Below are 13293 nucleotides of genomic sequence, written 5' to 3' on the forward strand. Positions count from 1 at the left end.
ATTACAAATATAGAATCCACCAATACATTTATCATATGTACAATGTTGTGTATATGTAGTTGAGCATGCAGTGAAGCACACATATCAAAGCGTAATGGCATTTAATTGATGTCTCTAGTGTTGACAAAGATTTTTCTTTAATGTTTCTGCTTTTTTTTTCTGAAAATCATCCTTTGACATTTATTTGTGTAATCAATAATATCCTTCTGGAACCTGGTGCTTATAGGTTCTGTCAATTCGGAAGTACATATCATTAAACACATGCCTCTAGCTTCTAATTCCCTAACTTCATCCTCCATCAAAAGGGGTGTCTTTGGATACAAGAAGACATAAATGGTTCTACATAATAGTAAATGTGAAAGTAACATCTCTTTGATCATCCACGTTAGATGGTTATGTGGTGAGAAAAGTCCACAGCTTCTTTCTTATGGATCCTTCACCAGGTTTTGGTGATCCATCATCATCACCATCGTCATCGTCATCCTCGTAATCTTCTTCATCATTTCCATCCTCATGTTCTTCATTCTTATTTTCATCAACTCTTCTCTGCGTCTGATCATCTTCAACAGCGGAGCTCATCGCGATGTTAGCTGCTACTTCGGCATTTGCAACCGAAACACCCACATTGGTATTAGCAGCGGCAATAGCTGTAGTTGTAGTTGTTTCCACCTGCCATGGAACCAATCACCTTATTAGTATGTATGGTTGTTTTGTCTTGTCATGAACTTTATTTATGAGCAAGGTTTTATTCAGTCAACAGTTGTAGAACTTTAAAACATGAGAATCCACAACGAAGAGAGAGAGGAAGTTTTTCTTACCGTTACAACTCTCTCAACCCTAACTTCCGAACTTCCTAATCTTCTAGCTGGAAGAGGTTCCACGACAGATTCGCTAGTTTCTTCGACATTGTCCTTTGATGGCGCAGAGGGAGCAATGTCTGCATCATCTTCACCACCAGCTGCATTATTTTCAACATTTGCTGGAGCTTGGTCTACGCTGTACATCCATAAGATTTTAGGACATCAGTGAGAAGAATTAGGACACAACAATGATAGGGAATGTAAGACTATTACACATAAAATTACAAAAGTGAAACTAAACTAACACAGGAGCCCCTTAAACTCTAACACAACATATTCTAAACAAAATCACGTGAAGCCATATTAAGGCTTTGTAAACACACAGTCGCAAGATTAAGAAACTTACGTTTTGTTCCGCCTCAGATTGTAGCGTTTTTGGCCAGGGGTCTGCGGCAAGACAGCAACAGCAGTCTGTTGTCTCTTACGACGTCCACCACCAGTAGCAGTATCCTCAGCATGCTGTCTTTTCCTTCCACCTCTGCCTGCTGTTGTCTTCTCGCTAGTACCAGAAACGTGACCACTCACTTCACCTTTTGATGATTCCTCAGGGCTGGCATGCTTGGCGGAACTAGTAGGATTCACAAAAGGCTTGGGTTTTCTAGGTCTGCCACGTCCACGTCCACTCCTGGCACTTTGGAGCTCAGAAAACTGAGAACATTCAGATGTTTCTTGTACTCGACTGTCTGTATATTCCTCATCCTCGTCCGGGAATGAGCTAACTGGCAGTGGTCTTTCACCTTTTGTTTCCTTATTAACGGCCAGTGAGGAGAATGGACGCTGCTCCGGCTTGCATGTGTCCACATCATGCTCAGCTCTTTTACTTGGTGAGAAAAGTATTGAAGTGCACTTCTGCAGTATCGACATGTTGGGCCTTCTAGATCCACCACTTCCTGATGCATCTCTGTCTAGAGATTTCTTGATATTACAGGAGTCAGACGCATCAGAACTTTCTGGAAGGTCACTCAAAACTCCGTTAGGTGGCAGAATAGCTTCTTCTTCGTTATATGGTAGTTGGAGATCAGAGAGTACAAACTCATTCGCCAGTTGCCCACAACTCTCACAATCCTTGAGCTTTTGAACAAATGCTAGAAACCGACCCCGTTCACGGGCAAACTCTTCTCTACGTTTCTTGAGGTTGATGCTGAGTGTACTAAGTTCACTGATGTCATTATGCATCTCTGCTTGCTGCTCTTTGAGTTTCTCCTTGTGTTTGGCAATTTCTTCACTTTCCTTTTGGAGAGCACCCCTTTTCGACACCATTTCTTCCATCTCTCTATTCAAAGCCTGCTTACGGTGATTGATATCACTAAGCTCTTTCCTTCTTTTATCCTCAAACTGAGACAGTCTGTCTTGTAGAGCTTTCTCGTCTTCTTCTTTTCTTTTCTGTTGTTCAATTTCAAGATTCCTTCTCATCGTTTCCAGATCGTCAAGCGCCTTAGAATGCTCAAGTTTGGCTTTCTCATGTAATGCTGAACGTTCGTGTTCCATATTGGCCTCAAATGATTCCCTCTGCAGTCTAATATCATCCAGTTCCTGCTTTACCTGAACCCTCAAAGCACTCTCTTCTTTCTTCAGTCTTTCTCCTTCCAGCATTTGAAACCTCTCAAACTTTGCTTTTTCTTCAGAGATTGTCATTCGCTCTTTATTATATTCGGCCTGCTTCTCATCCAATATTTCCCACTCCTTTTCAAATCTCTCCTTCTCTTGCTTCAGATTTTCAACTTCCTTGGAAAGAAACTCCTCGTGGAGTCTTGATTTCTCTATCTGGGACTTGAGTTCAGATTGCAGTCTCTGGTGCTCTTCCCTCTCTTTCTTCTTGATTTCAAGACTTTTGAGTTCTTCTCGAATCGCATCCTCCTTCTTCATCATCTCAGACCGGATGTTTTCAATCTCTTGTTGTAAATCCACAAGGCTCTCCTTATCAGAAATTAATTGTTGCTTTTCCAAGCTTAACCTTTTCTCCTCAGCTTGTAGGCTTTTTTCCTTTTCTCTAATAGCTTTAAACTTTGCTTCAAGGTCCATCTCCTTTTCAGTCACTCGCTCAAACTTCTTATTCAGAGCTTGGTTTCTTTTCTGCAACTTCTCCTCGCCATGATCAATTTCAACTCTCTGTCGTTCAACCTCTTCCGCCTTTCTTTGGAGTTCCTTGTCCAGAGATTTTCTTCTCTCGTCACATTCTTGTTCAAATTCCAGCATCTTATCAGCTAATTCTGCCTTCTGATCATCAATAAGCTTCTGAATTTCTGTCTGTTTAAGAGATAAAAGGTAAAGCTTTAATTACCAAAAACATAATCTAAGGTGCAGCACGACAGAACGTACAGTAATAGGAGTTAGTGAGATTCCATTGTTTAACCGTAGAGCAAAAATTTTCTGCTATAGGAAAAAAACTGTTGTTGCACAAAAGTGTCCTTAAACCTTACCCCTTCTCTAGCAATAAGCTTCTCTTCAAGTGCTCGCAACTCCTTCTCCTTTGCCATTAGCATGCTCTGGAGTGTGCCAGATTCCTGGGTAAATCCATCACAACAAAATCACATGAGAAAAAACAAGGGTCTAAAGATGCAATGTTCAAGGGTAAATCCATCACAACTCACTTTCTCTTTTGCCGTCAATTCTTTCAATCGCTTACTCAAATCCTCTTCAGTTTCCTTACACTTTGACATTGACAAAGCAATCTTTCTCTCGCGTTCTTCAAGTTCCTTTGCTTTCAACATCAAGTTCTTTTCTTTTTCATTAACCTTCTCCTCTCTTTGATTCAGGCTTCTCTTCTGTTCAGGCATTGATTCTTCCTTTTCTTGAAGCTTTTTCTCCCATTCATGAAGGTACTCTCTTTGCTTGTGGAAAGTCTCTTCATATGATTCTCGCCTGCGTTGCAATAACATACAAGTTAGACTAACAAAAAGATTTCAATTTTTAAAGTCGTATAACGAATATCTATGTTTACTCTTTAGCAAATGAAAGCCGCTCTTGTTGCAGGACCCTCTCACGAGTCTCCACTTCCTTCAATCTCATTTCCAGCTCAGAGCTCTTCCTAGTTGCCTCTGCGAGTTTGCTTTCAGCAGAATAAATCTTGCTTTCCACATCAGAAGATCTACCGGTAACACTAGCAACCAGAGCATTTGCTTCAGCTAACTTAGCTTCAGAAGCGAGCCTTGTCTTGTTATTCTCTTCTTGAATCTCACGAAGAGCCCTTTCAAGCTGCAAAAGAAAAAGAAAGAATTTTATCTCCAAGTATCTAACTAGTACAGAACTATGATTTACTGTTCCAAACAATCAATGCATCCAGATATATCCATCATGTTAAAACTAACTGTTGGTACCTCTTCCACGCATTGCTTTTCCAAACCCAAGGCCTTTCTCAAGTTTTCTTCCCGTTGTTCCACAGTAGTCAATGCGTAAAGATGTGATGACTGTTCTCTCTTAAGAATCTCTTGAGCTTCTTGTAACGCCTGGTTCAGTTGCTCGTGCTTCGAAGCCCACTCCTTATTCTCCATGAGAAGAAGTCCCATATTGTGCTGGTAGCCATATAACTGCACAGGAAAAGCTAAAGGTTACAAATTGCCATCATGAACACATATCTAATTAACACATTAAACCTTCTAATTAGATAACACACGGCCCATTTAACAAACCCATCAACAGATAATCACAAAAACAATCAAACTTGATTCCATCAAAGGTACCTCCTTTTCGAGTGTGGAGATCTTTTCAAGAAGCGCTTCTCGATCTTTCCTCTCCATCGAAGCCTCGTCCAGCAAACCCACTTCCCTAAATCTTCTCCAGTCCCCCATATCCGTATAATCATCAGTCTGACCCCTGGAAAAGCCCTCTCCGGTCAGAGTTCCAATCGGAGGCGGCGGCGGGAGAGTCGAATTCACCGGCGGGTCCTCGCTGAACGCAATCGCCTTTCCCTTTCTATCCGCGTTGGAAAGGCGCGTCTCGCTTCTCGGCGTCATCGCCGGAGACATCCACTGTTTTCTCTGCGGCGTGAACATTGTTTCCGAAGAGGATCCACAATTTTTTTTTTTGGGAACCCTAATTTCACTTTCTCTCTCTATGTTGCTTTCTCTCTCTAACCAATACAACGGCTTTATGAAATTTCAAGTTCCTCCCCTGATTAAAAAAAAATAGAAATAGAAATCATGGTTGGTGGAGGGGTAGAAAGGTAAAGTCATTCCATGAAGAAGGCGGATTGATTAACCGAGTTGGTTAAAGATAATTACATAGCGGATTAAGAGACCAGTTATGATAAGCCTATTTTGGGCTCATTAACGTAGCCTAAAGCCCAATGTTTGTAAATTTAGCCTCATCGGGCTTTTTGAAAAGATTTTTTCTTTTCAAAAGTAATTAACGAAGATGACTAAAGTGTTTTGATAAAATAAAAATTAATTACGTAGGGTCTTGACCGCTAATGAGAAAGTGAAATTTTCTTTTTCTCTCCTATATACTTTTTTCTTTCTAAACGTGTGTACCCCCGTGATATAGAAAGAAAAAGTACATAGAGAAGAAAAAGAAATTTAATTAAAACACTAAAAGTTTAAAATCTTAGTTGAAATATCATAAGCGCTTTTATAGGAAGTTATAACATGATAAAAACATGGGAAATTTTGGAAAAATACACTTATATGAGATTTTAATTTGAAAACTACATTATCATTTATGCTTTTTGAAAACTACAATTTTGTATATATGAATTTACTAAAGTAGCCCATCTGAATATTTAATGTCATCATCATTTTTATTATCATAATTGATTTAATATTTAAACTAACTATTTCAACTATAAGATATGTTTTTTTAAAAAGAAATCTTTATAATATCTAAATAATATCTTAAATTTTGAAGTTTTTTGGGGAAAAAATGAGCGACATGTCTTCTTCTCTTCTTTCTGCTAATTTTCTCGATCTGTTTTCCAAACCATTTTTCTCTAGTTTTATAATTTATTCTTTCTATACTTAAGTGTATTCTGATATTTTTGTGTTCTAAGCGTTCATCTTGGATTTGGTTTTGATTTTCTAGGTTTTGGTAATTTGTTTTAGTTTTGATTTTGTGATAAATTTGACCATTTTCACCTTTCATCAAATTAATGCTTTTCCCCCACTTTGAAATGCACACTGATAAAAAACAGAATTCCAAATAAAAACACTTCGCAAGAAGTAGATAGTTTTCGAAGCACTGTACGTAATGTACACTTCTCACCTTTGTATCAGTACCTGATAATGTTTTAAGCTCATTATCACAGACCAACAAAATATCATTCAACACACAAAAAAAGAAATATCATGTATGTTCTTTTTTTTTGTTTTTGAATTGCACACACTCTAATGTCTACAAACATTGATGCATGAAAAAGACAGAGAGCTAACATGCCACGATGCTTTTGAAATAAAACTCTGGAAAAGAAGAGAAAGTTGCAAGAAGAGAGAGTTAAGGTTCTAATAATAATATTACTATTATTAATTTTAAATTAAATTTCAATTATTAAAATATATAATCTGGACAAAAATGTCTTTTCATGTTTAATAAAGTGTAATTTTTGAAAAAAAAATGAAAAGAAGATGTACTTTTTAAATTTCAAACTTATTATAGAGTATTTTTCAAATTATCCCTAAAAACATCTCATATTGACACGGTTCACTAGTCTTCTGTGTATTATTAACATGTAGAAAGCGAATTGTAAAGCTTTGATCCCATTTGATTATCAGAAAGTCTTTTTTTTTTGTTCGTGCTTTGCTTGTTTTAGTCTAGTTGGATCATCTTAAACTTAATTACACACTTTGATGATTTCCAACAAATGTACTGACAAAAGAAATATAGTTAATTCCATAAACTATTTAGCAGAATTCTGATTAACTCTCCACTTGGACTTGAATTAGTTATTTATAATAATATACCTATATAATATCAACGGGTTGTGTATAACTTGTGTGTGTGTGTTTTTGTAAATTGTGACCAACTAGTGTGCAAAATAACCTAATTATGTTTGTCGTGGAGCTCAAGTTGGGCAATGGAGCTAAATAACATACGATCTATTCACTTTTGTTGCCAAACTACAATATTTCTCAATTTAACTAGTCCACATTACTGAACTGGCAAAATACACTATGAGATGGAAAATATTTTTCACATGTGTTTCAAAGTAGTATCAGAAGATAAACTAATCAGAAAATCGAAAACAGATCATAATCATCTGGGCCGGGAATCACTAGAAACTAATTATATAGTTTGAAAAACATATACTAGTCCTTACATTAGAGAGTAAGTCAATTAAACACATAATTCATTTACTAATCACTATCCTTTTTTCCAAGAACTTTTCAGAGATGCTAATAATAAGTAAACCATCCACGGCTCCATGAACATTGGTTCCTGTATAATTAACACATCTTTTTTTATTACTTAAATCATGCCTGACATCATACCTGACATCATATATTATTTAATTCGTCTAGAACATAGACAATCTACGGATCTAGTACTTTTCATTTCCGCCAACATAGATGGTAACAAATTTGATTTTTATTAGTTTCATTGAATCAATAGAAGCCAGCTATTCAGCGATCTCTTACTTCTTCCTCGTTCTGTAATCTATAGGCTATAGCAACAAAAATAAAGAACCACTCATTCAAAAAATGATACGTTGAAAGTCGTCGTCAGAGTTTTAAAAAAAATTATTAGAAAACGAAGAAACACTCGTTCCTCTCCTCTTCCCTGCTTAGTTGCTAAATCAAATGATATAATTACTTTTACAACAATCCAACATTGTCTCTCTCTCTCAGATTCTTTATCCTATAGTTCTAAATCTTTCATTCTTTCATTCTTTTCTCACAACATCTTTTTCAGACAAGAGAGATATGGCGGGAGGTCGGATAAGAAGAAGACTACATCTAAGCAACATCTACGCCTTCAGATGTCGCAAATCTACATTTCAAGAAGACCACTCACAGATCGGAGGACCAGGCTTCTCCCGAGTAGTCTACTGCAACGAACCCAACTCTCCCGCCGCCGAACGTCGCAACTACGCGGGAAACTACGTCAGGTCAACGAAGTACACTCCCGCCTCCTTCTTACCCAAATCTCTCTTCGAGCAGTTCCGCCGCGTCGCCAACTTCTACTTCCTCGTCACCGGTGCCCTGTCGTTGACTCCGCTCTCTCCTTACGGCCCCGTCAGCGCTCTGCTACCTCTCGGCTTTGTCATCGCGGCGAGCATGGTCAAAGAAGGGATCGAAGACTGGGGAAGGAAACGACAGGACATGGAAGTGAACAACAGGAGAGTGAAGGTCCACGACGGAGACGGGACGTTCCGGGAAGAAGGGTGGAGGGAGCTTAGAGTCGGAGATATAGTGAGGGTCGAAAAGGACGAGTTTTTTCCGGCGGATCTTTTGCTTCTGTCGTCGAGCTACGAGGACTCGATTTGCTACGTGGAGACGATGAATCTCGACGGTGAGACGAATCTTAAAGTGAAACAGGGCTTAGAGGCGACTTCGTCGGCGTTACATGAAGATTCTGACTTTAAAGAGTTTAAAGGCGTGGTGAGATGCGAAGATCCCAATGCGGATCTTTATACGTTCGTCGGGACGTTGCATTTGGAAGAACAGAGACTTCCGTTGTCGGTCCAGCAGCTTCTTCTTCGAGACTCGAAGCTTAGAAACACAGAGTATGTTTACGGAGCTGTTGTCTTCACCGGACACGACACAAAGGTACAAACTTTGGCGTTCTGTATGTTTGGTTTGGGTACGGGTATTTCGGTTCTCTGGATTTAACAGTTCGGTTATTTGCAAAATTCAGTTCAATTTTTGTTTGGTTATTTTGGTTTTGATTAGGTTCGTGTAGGAAATTTGGAAACCAACTAATATCCGAATTTTTTTTTGGTTCAATTCGGTTCCGATTCGGTTCTAATTTTTGAGATAATTTGAGATAACAGAGAATGTTCTAATATCAGATAGTTTGGGTTATTTCCGATAAAAATGTAGGATAATTAGAAATATTTGGGGTAATTTCTTATTTTCGGGTAATTCAATTATTAACTAGTAGTTTAAAGATATTTTGTTATTTATAAATTAAACATAACTGATATTTTAAAGTATATAATTTGTATTTTAAAAATCCAAGCATTCATGCAATTTTCGGTTCGGTTTCAGTTACAGAGATATATAGAGATATATGATCCATCCAGATATTTATGACATTCGGTTTAGTATTGTTTAGTTTTTTTTGGCTCCGGAGAAATGTCACATACCTAGTACAAAATTTAACAGCATCCACATCAACCTCGCATCACAAGTCTCATTTTGAAGTTTCTTTGATGACAGGTGATTCAAAACTCAACTGATCCTCCATCAAAGAGAAGCAGAATAGAGAGGAAGATGGACAAGATCATCTACTTGATGTTCTGTGTAGTGTTTCTGATGTCTTTTATCGGATCCATCATCTTTGGAGTCGAGACAAGAGAGGACAGAGTGAGAAACAGAGGAAAAACAGAGAGATGGTACTTAAAACCAGACAATGCAGATATCTTCTTCGATCCAGAGAGAGCTCCAATGGCTGCAATCTACCATTTCCTAACTGCGGTTATGCTTTACAGCTACTTCATTCCTATCTCTCTATCGAAATCGTTAAAGTTCTCCAGAGCGTTTTCATCAACAACGACATTCATATGTACTACGAGGAGACTGATAAACCCGCACACGCAAGAACATCGAATCTCAACGAAGAGCTTGGGATGGTGGACACGGTTCTGTCGGATAAAACCGGAACATTGACTTGCAACTCCATGGAGTTTATCAAGTGTTCCATCGCGGGGACAGCTTACGGACGAGGTGTGACCGAAGTCGAAAGGTCTATGGCTATGAGAAGCGGGGGTTCGGTTCTGGCTGATGATGATGCAGTGGGCCGGTCTGGTCCTAAGGTCAAAGGGTTTAACTTCCAGGACGAGAGGGTTATGAAAGGGAGCTGGGTTAAGCAACGAGAAGCGGAGGTTTTGCAGAAGTTTTTCAGGTTGTTAGCTGTTTGTCACACGGCTATACCCGAAACAGATGAAGCCACCGGGGCCATCTCTTACGAGGCTGAGTCTCCTGACGAAGCTGCGTTTGTTGTCGCGGCTAGAGAGCTCGGGTTTGAGTTCTTTAGCCGCACGCAAAACGGGATATCAATCCGTGAATTGGATCTTGCAACAGGGCAGAAAGTTGAAAGGTTTGTTCTTTTTTTGATATCTTTGAGGTTTCTTGGACGTCAAGGAAATGAACATTCCTCTGTTTTGTTACAGGGAATATCGGTTACTAAATGTTCTTGAGTTCAACAGCACGAGGAAGAGAATGTCTGTGATCGTGCGTGATGAAGATGGGAAGCTTCTGTTACTATCCAAAGGAGCTGACAAGTAAGTTAAACTGAAAATCTCGAGAGAGATTTAACATTTTGAGGCTTTCTTGTTGAATATTTGGAATCTTGTTTGTGTGTGTGCACAGTGTTATGTTTGAAAGACTTTCCATGAACGGGCGTGAATTCGAAGAGAAGACACGAGAGCATGTTAATGAATATGCAGATGCAGGGCTAAGGACATTGATACTTGCATACCGCGAAGTTGATGAGAATGAGTATGTAAAATTCAGCAACAACTTCAATGAAGCTAAGAGCTCGGTGACTGAGGATCGTGAGAGCTTAATAGATGAGATCACTAATAAAATGGAGCGCGATTTGATTCTACTTGGTGCTACTGCTGTTGAGGACAAACTTCAAAATGGGGTATGCCTCTTGTAAGACCAAATTTTCTTAAATTGTTTTTTTTTTAAATAATATGTCTATTCGAGTAGGGGTTTGATTTTAATAATTGTGTTGTAGGTTCCGGATTGTATCGACAAGCTTGCTCAAGCAGGGATAAAGATATGGGTTCTAACAGGAGACAAGATGGAGACTGCAATCAATATTGGGTATAAGTAACTTTGGTTTCTACTCTTATGTCTGAATCTAGACATTGTTCTTGTTTTATAGTTACTGACATTCTTTTTTTTTTTTGGAACCTCTTCAGATTTTCATGTAGTTTACTTAGACAAGAGATGAAGCAGATCATCATAAATCTTGAGACACCACATATCAAAGCATTGGAGAAAGCTGGAGAGAAAGATGTGACTGAACAGGTAATAATTTAATTTTATTGATATGTTATTTTATTATATAGCACATTTTTTGATATAGTTTACTGATTGAGATTCTTAAAACACATATGTAGGCATCAAGAGAAAGCGTGGTGAAGCAAATGGAGGAAGGGAAAGCTCTAATAGCAACAGGAGCAAGCGGCACAGACTCTCATGAGGCATTTGCGTTGATCATCGACGGGAAGTCGCTAACGTACGCTCTTGAAGATGATTTCAAGAACAAGTTTCTTGACTTAGCCACAGGATGTGCCTCTGTTATTTGCTGCAGATCTTCACCTAAGCAAAAGGCATTGGTAATCATCAACATTCATCACATGATCATTATTCGTTTGTTGAATTTTAGTATGTTTAATTGATATAAGATTTGTTTTTTTAGGTTACACGGTTGGTCAAAACTGGGACAGGGAAGACAACTTTAGCTATTGGAGATGGAGCAAACGATGTTGGAATGCTTCAAGAAGCAGATATAGGTGTCGGAATCAGCGGTGTTGAGGGAATGCAAGCAGTTATGTCTAGCGATATAGCCATTGCTCAGTTCAGATACTTAGAGCGTCTCTTGCTCGTCCATGGTCACTGGTGTTACTGCAGAATCTCATCCATGGTACGCAGCTTCTTTTCTCTCTATCAGATATACATACATCATCGCAATTTCCCTAACTAGGGTTTTGTTTCCACTTGGGCAGATATGTTACTTCTTCTACAAGAATATCACTTTTGGTGTGACCTTGTTCTTATACGAAGCCTACACATCTTTCTCTGCTCAACCCGCATATAACGACTGGTTTCTATCGCTTTTCAACGTCTTCTTCTCTTCGCTTCCTGTCATTGCTCTCGGTGTTTTCGATCAAGACGTCTCAGCTCGCTTCTGTTACAAGGTAGGGTTTTATAAAACCCTAGATTCCTCTGAATCACCCCATTAATTTTTTTTTCTTTTGCAGTTCCCATTGCTATACCAAGAAGGAGTTCAAAATCTTCTCTTCAGCTGGAAGAGAATCATTGGATGGATGTTCAATGGACTAATCTCGGCTCTAGCCGTTTTCTTCATCTGCAAGGAATCTCAAGAACACCAACTCTACAACCCTAACGGCAAAACCGCCGGTCGGGAAATCCTGGGAGGGACAATGTACACTTGTGTAGTCTGGGTGGTCAATCTCCAAATGGTTTTAGCCATAAGCTACTTCACTTGGGTCCAACACATTGTAATATGGGGCTCAATTGCGTTATGGTACATCTTCCTCATGATCTATGGAGCCATCACTCCCACCTTCTCCCTAGATGCTTACAAAGTCTTCCTCGAAGCCCTAGCTCCAGCTCCATATTACTGGCTTACCACTCTCTTAGTGATGATCTTCGCTTTGATCCCTTACTTTGTCTTCAAGTCGGTTCAGATGAGATACTTCCCCGGTTTCCATCAAATGATTCAGTGGATAAGACACGAGGGTCAGTCTAATGATCCTGAATTTGTGGAAATGGTTAGGCAACGATCAATAAGGCCAACGACGGTTGGTTCCACTGCGAGAAGAGCCGCTAGTGTGCGGCGTTCCGGTAGGTTTCACGATCAGCTCAATAAGAATATCATCGCCTTGTCAAGAGAAGATAAATAGAAAGAACTATGTAATTGTGAATATGTGTACTTTGTGTACAACTGGTGAAAGCTAGGTTTTATATATACACATGCATATATATATTCCTGGTCTGAGATAAAGTTTATCTATATTTTCTATGTAACATTTTTTGTATAGATTTCATTTTGTCTGATACAAAGTAATGAAATAATTTGGGTTTTTACCAAGCTTTTTTTTGTTTTCTTGATTTTTTTGTATTATAGTAAAAGAATGGACAAAACAAAAGGCTCATTTTCAAACGCATTGAGAATTAAAAGTCCAATACAAATTAGAACCCAACCGAACCAAGAGACTGAAGCCCATTTAGAGTTAAGAACCCCAAAGAACCAAACCTATTGTTAATTAATTTTAATTTTTTGTTAACAAAAAGATTTTCTTATGTATAGTATCGAATTCAAACACAACTCGTAATATTTCTTGTCGGCTTTTGACGTCCACCTCTAATTTAAAAGCTTACACTTTACACCATAGAATAATTTTGGGACATTATTCATTGGTTTACTTCAGCAAATCAAAATTTTATTAGTGAGACAAGAAAGTACACGCCTTCTTCCACTTCGGTCTATTTGTCTATATTCGCTTTTAAGTATTTAATCCCAAAGCTGTTACAAATTGAATGAAAGTGACAATTAATTATATTCAGATACGAAAAAGCCATCT

At 38.5% G+C, this 13293-nt stretch overlaps 2 protein-coding genes across 2 annotated transcripts; one reads left to right on the forward strand and one right to left on the reverse strand.

Moving 5' to 3' along the window:
• Window positions 1–130: 130 nt before the first annotated feature.
• On the reverse strand, window positions 131–4955 carry LOC108806851 (protein CROWDED NUCLEI 2). The gene is made up of 8 exons (XM_018579057.2): window positions 4541–4955; window positions 4178–4387; window positions 3802–4055; window positions 3452–3722; window positions 3281–3364; window positions 1207–3107; window positions 819–996; window positions 131–669 (listed from the first exon to the last, which is right to left on the reverse strand). The coding sequence occupies exons 1-8, from the start codon at window positions 4850–4852 to the stop codon at window positions 394–396; spliced, it is 3486 nt and encodes a 1161-aa protein (XP_018434559.1). The 5' UTR covers window positions 4853–4955; the 3' UTR covers window positions 131–393.
• Window positions 4956–7453: 2498 nt separating this feature from the next.
• Window positions 7454–12639, forward strand: LOC108855338 (probable phospholipid-transporting ATPase 11). Its single transcript, XM_018629138.2, is given in 11 exon segments — window positions 7454–8557; window positions 9170–9455; window positions 9458–10049; window positions 10123–10233; window positions 10322–10598; window positions 10695–10783; window positions 10882–10990; window positions 11083–11301; window positions 11385–11609; window positions 11692–11883; window positions 11947–12639. Coding segments are annotated over 11 exon segments (3612 nt in total). The 5' UTR covers window positions 7454–7711; the 3' UTR covers window positions 12613–12639.
• Window positions 12640–13293: the final 654 nt, after the last annotated feature.

This window comes from Raphanus sativus, chromosome 1, assembly GCF_000801105.2.
Source record: "Raphanus sativus cultivar WK10039 chromosome 1, ASM80110v3, whole genome shotgun sequence".
In the NCBI taxonomy this organism is placed as follows: domain Eukaryota; kingdom Viridiplantae; phylum Streptophyta; class Magnoliopsida; order Brassicales; family Brassicaceae; genus Raphanus; species Raphanus sativus.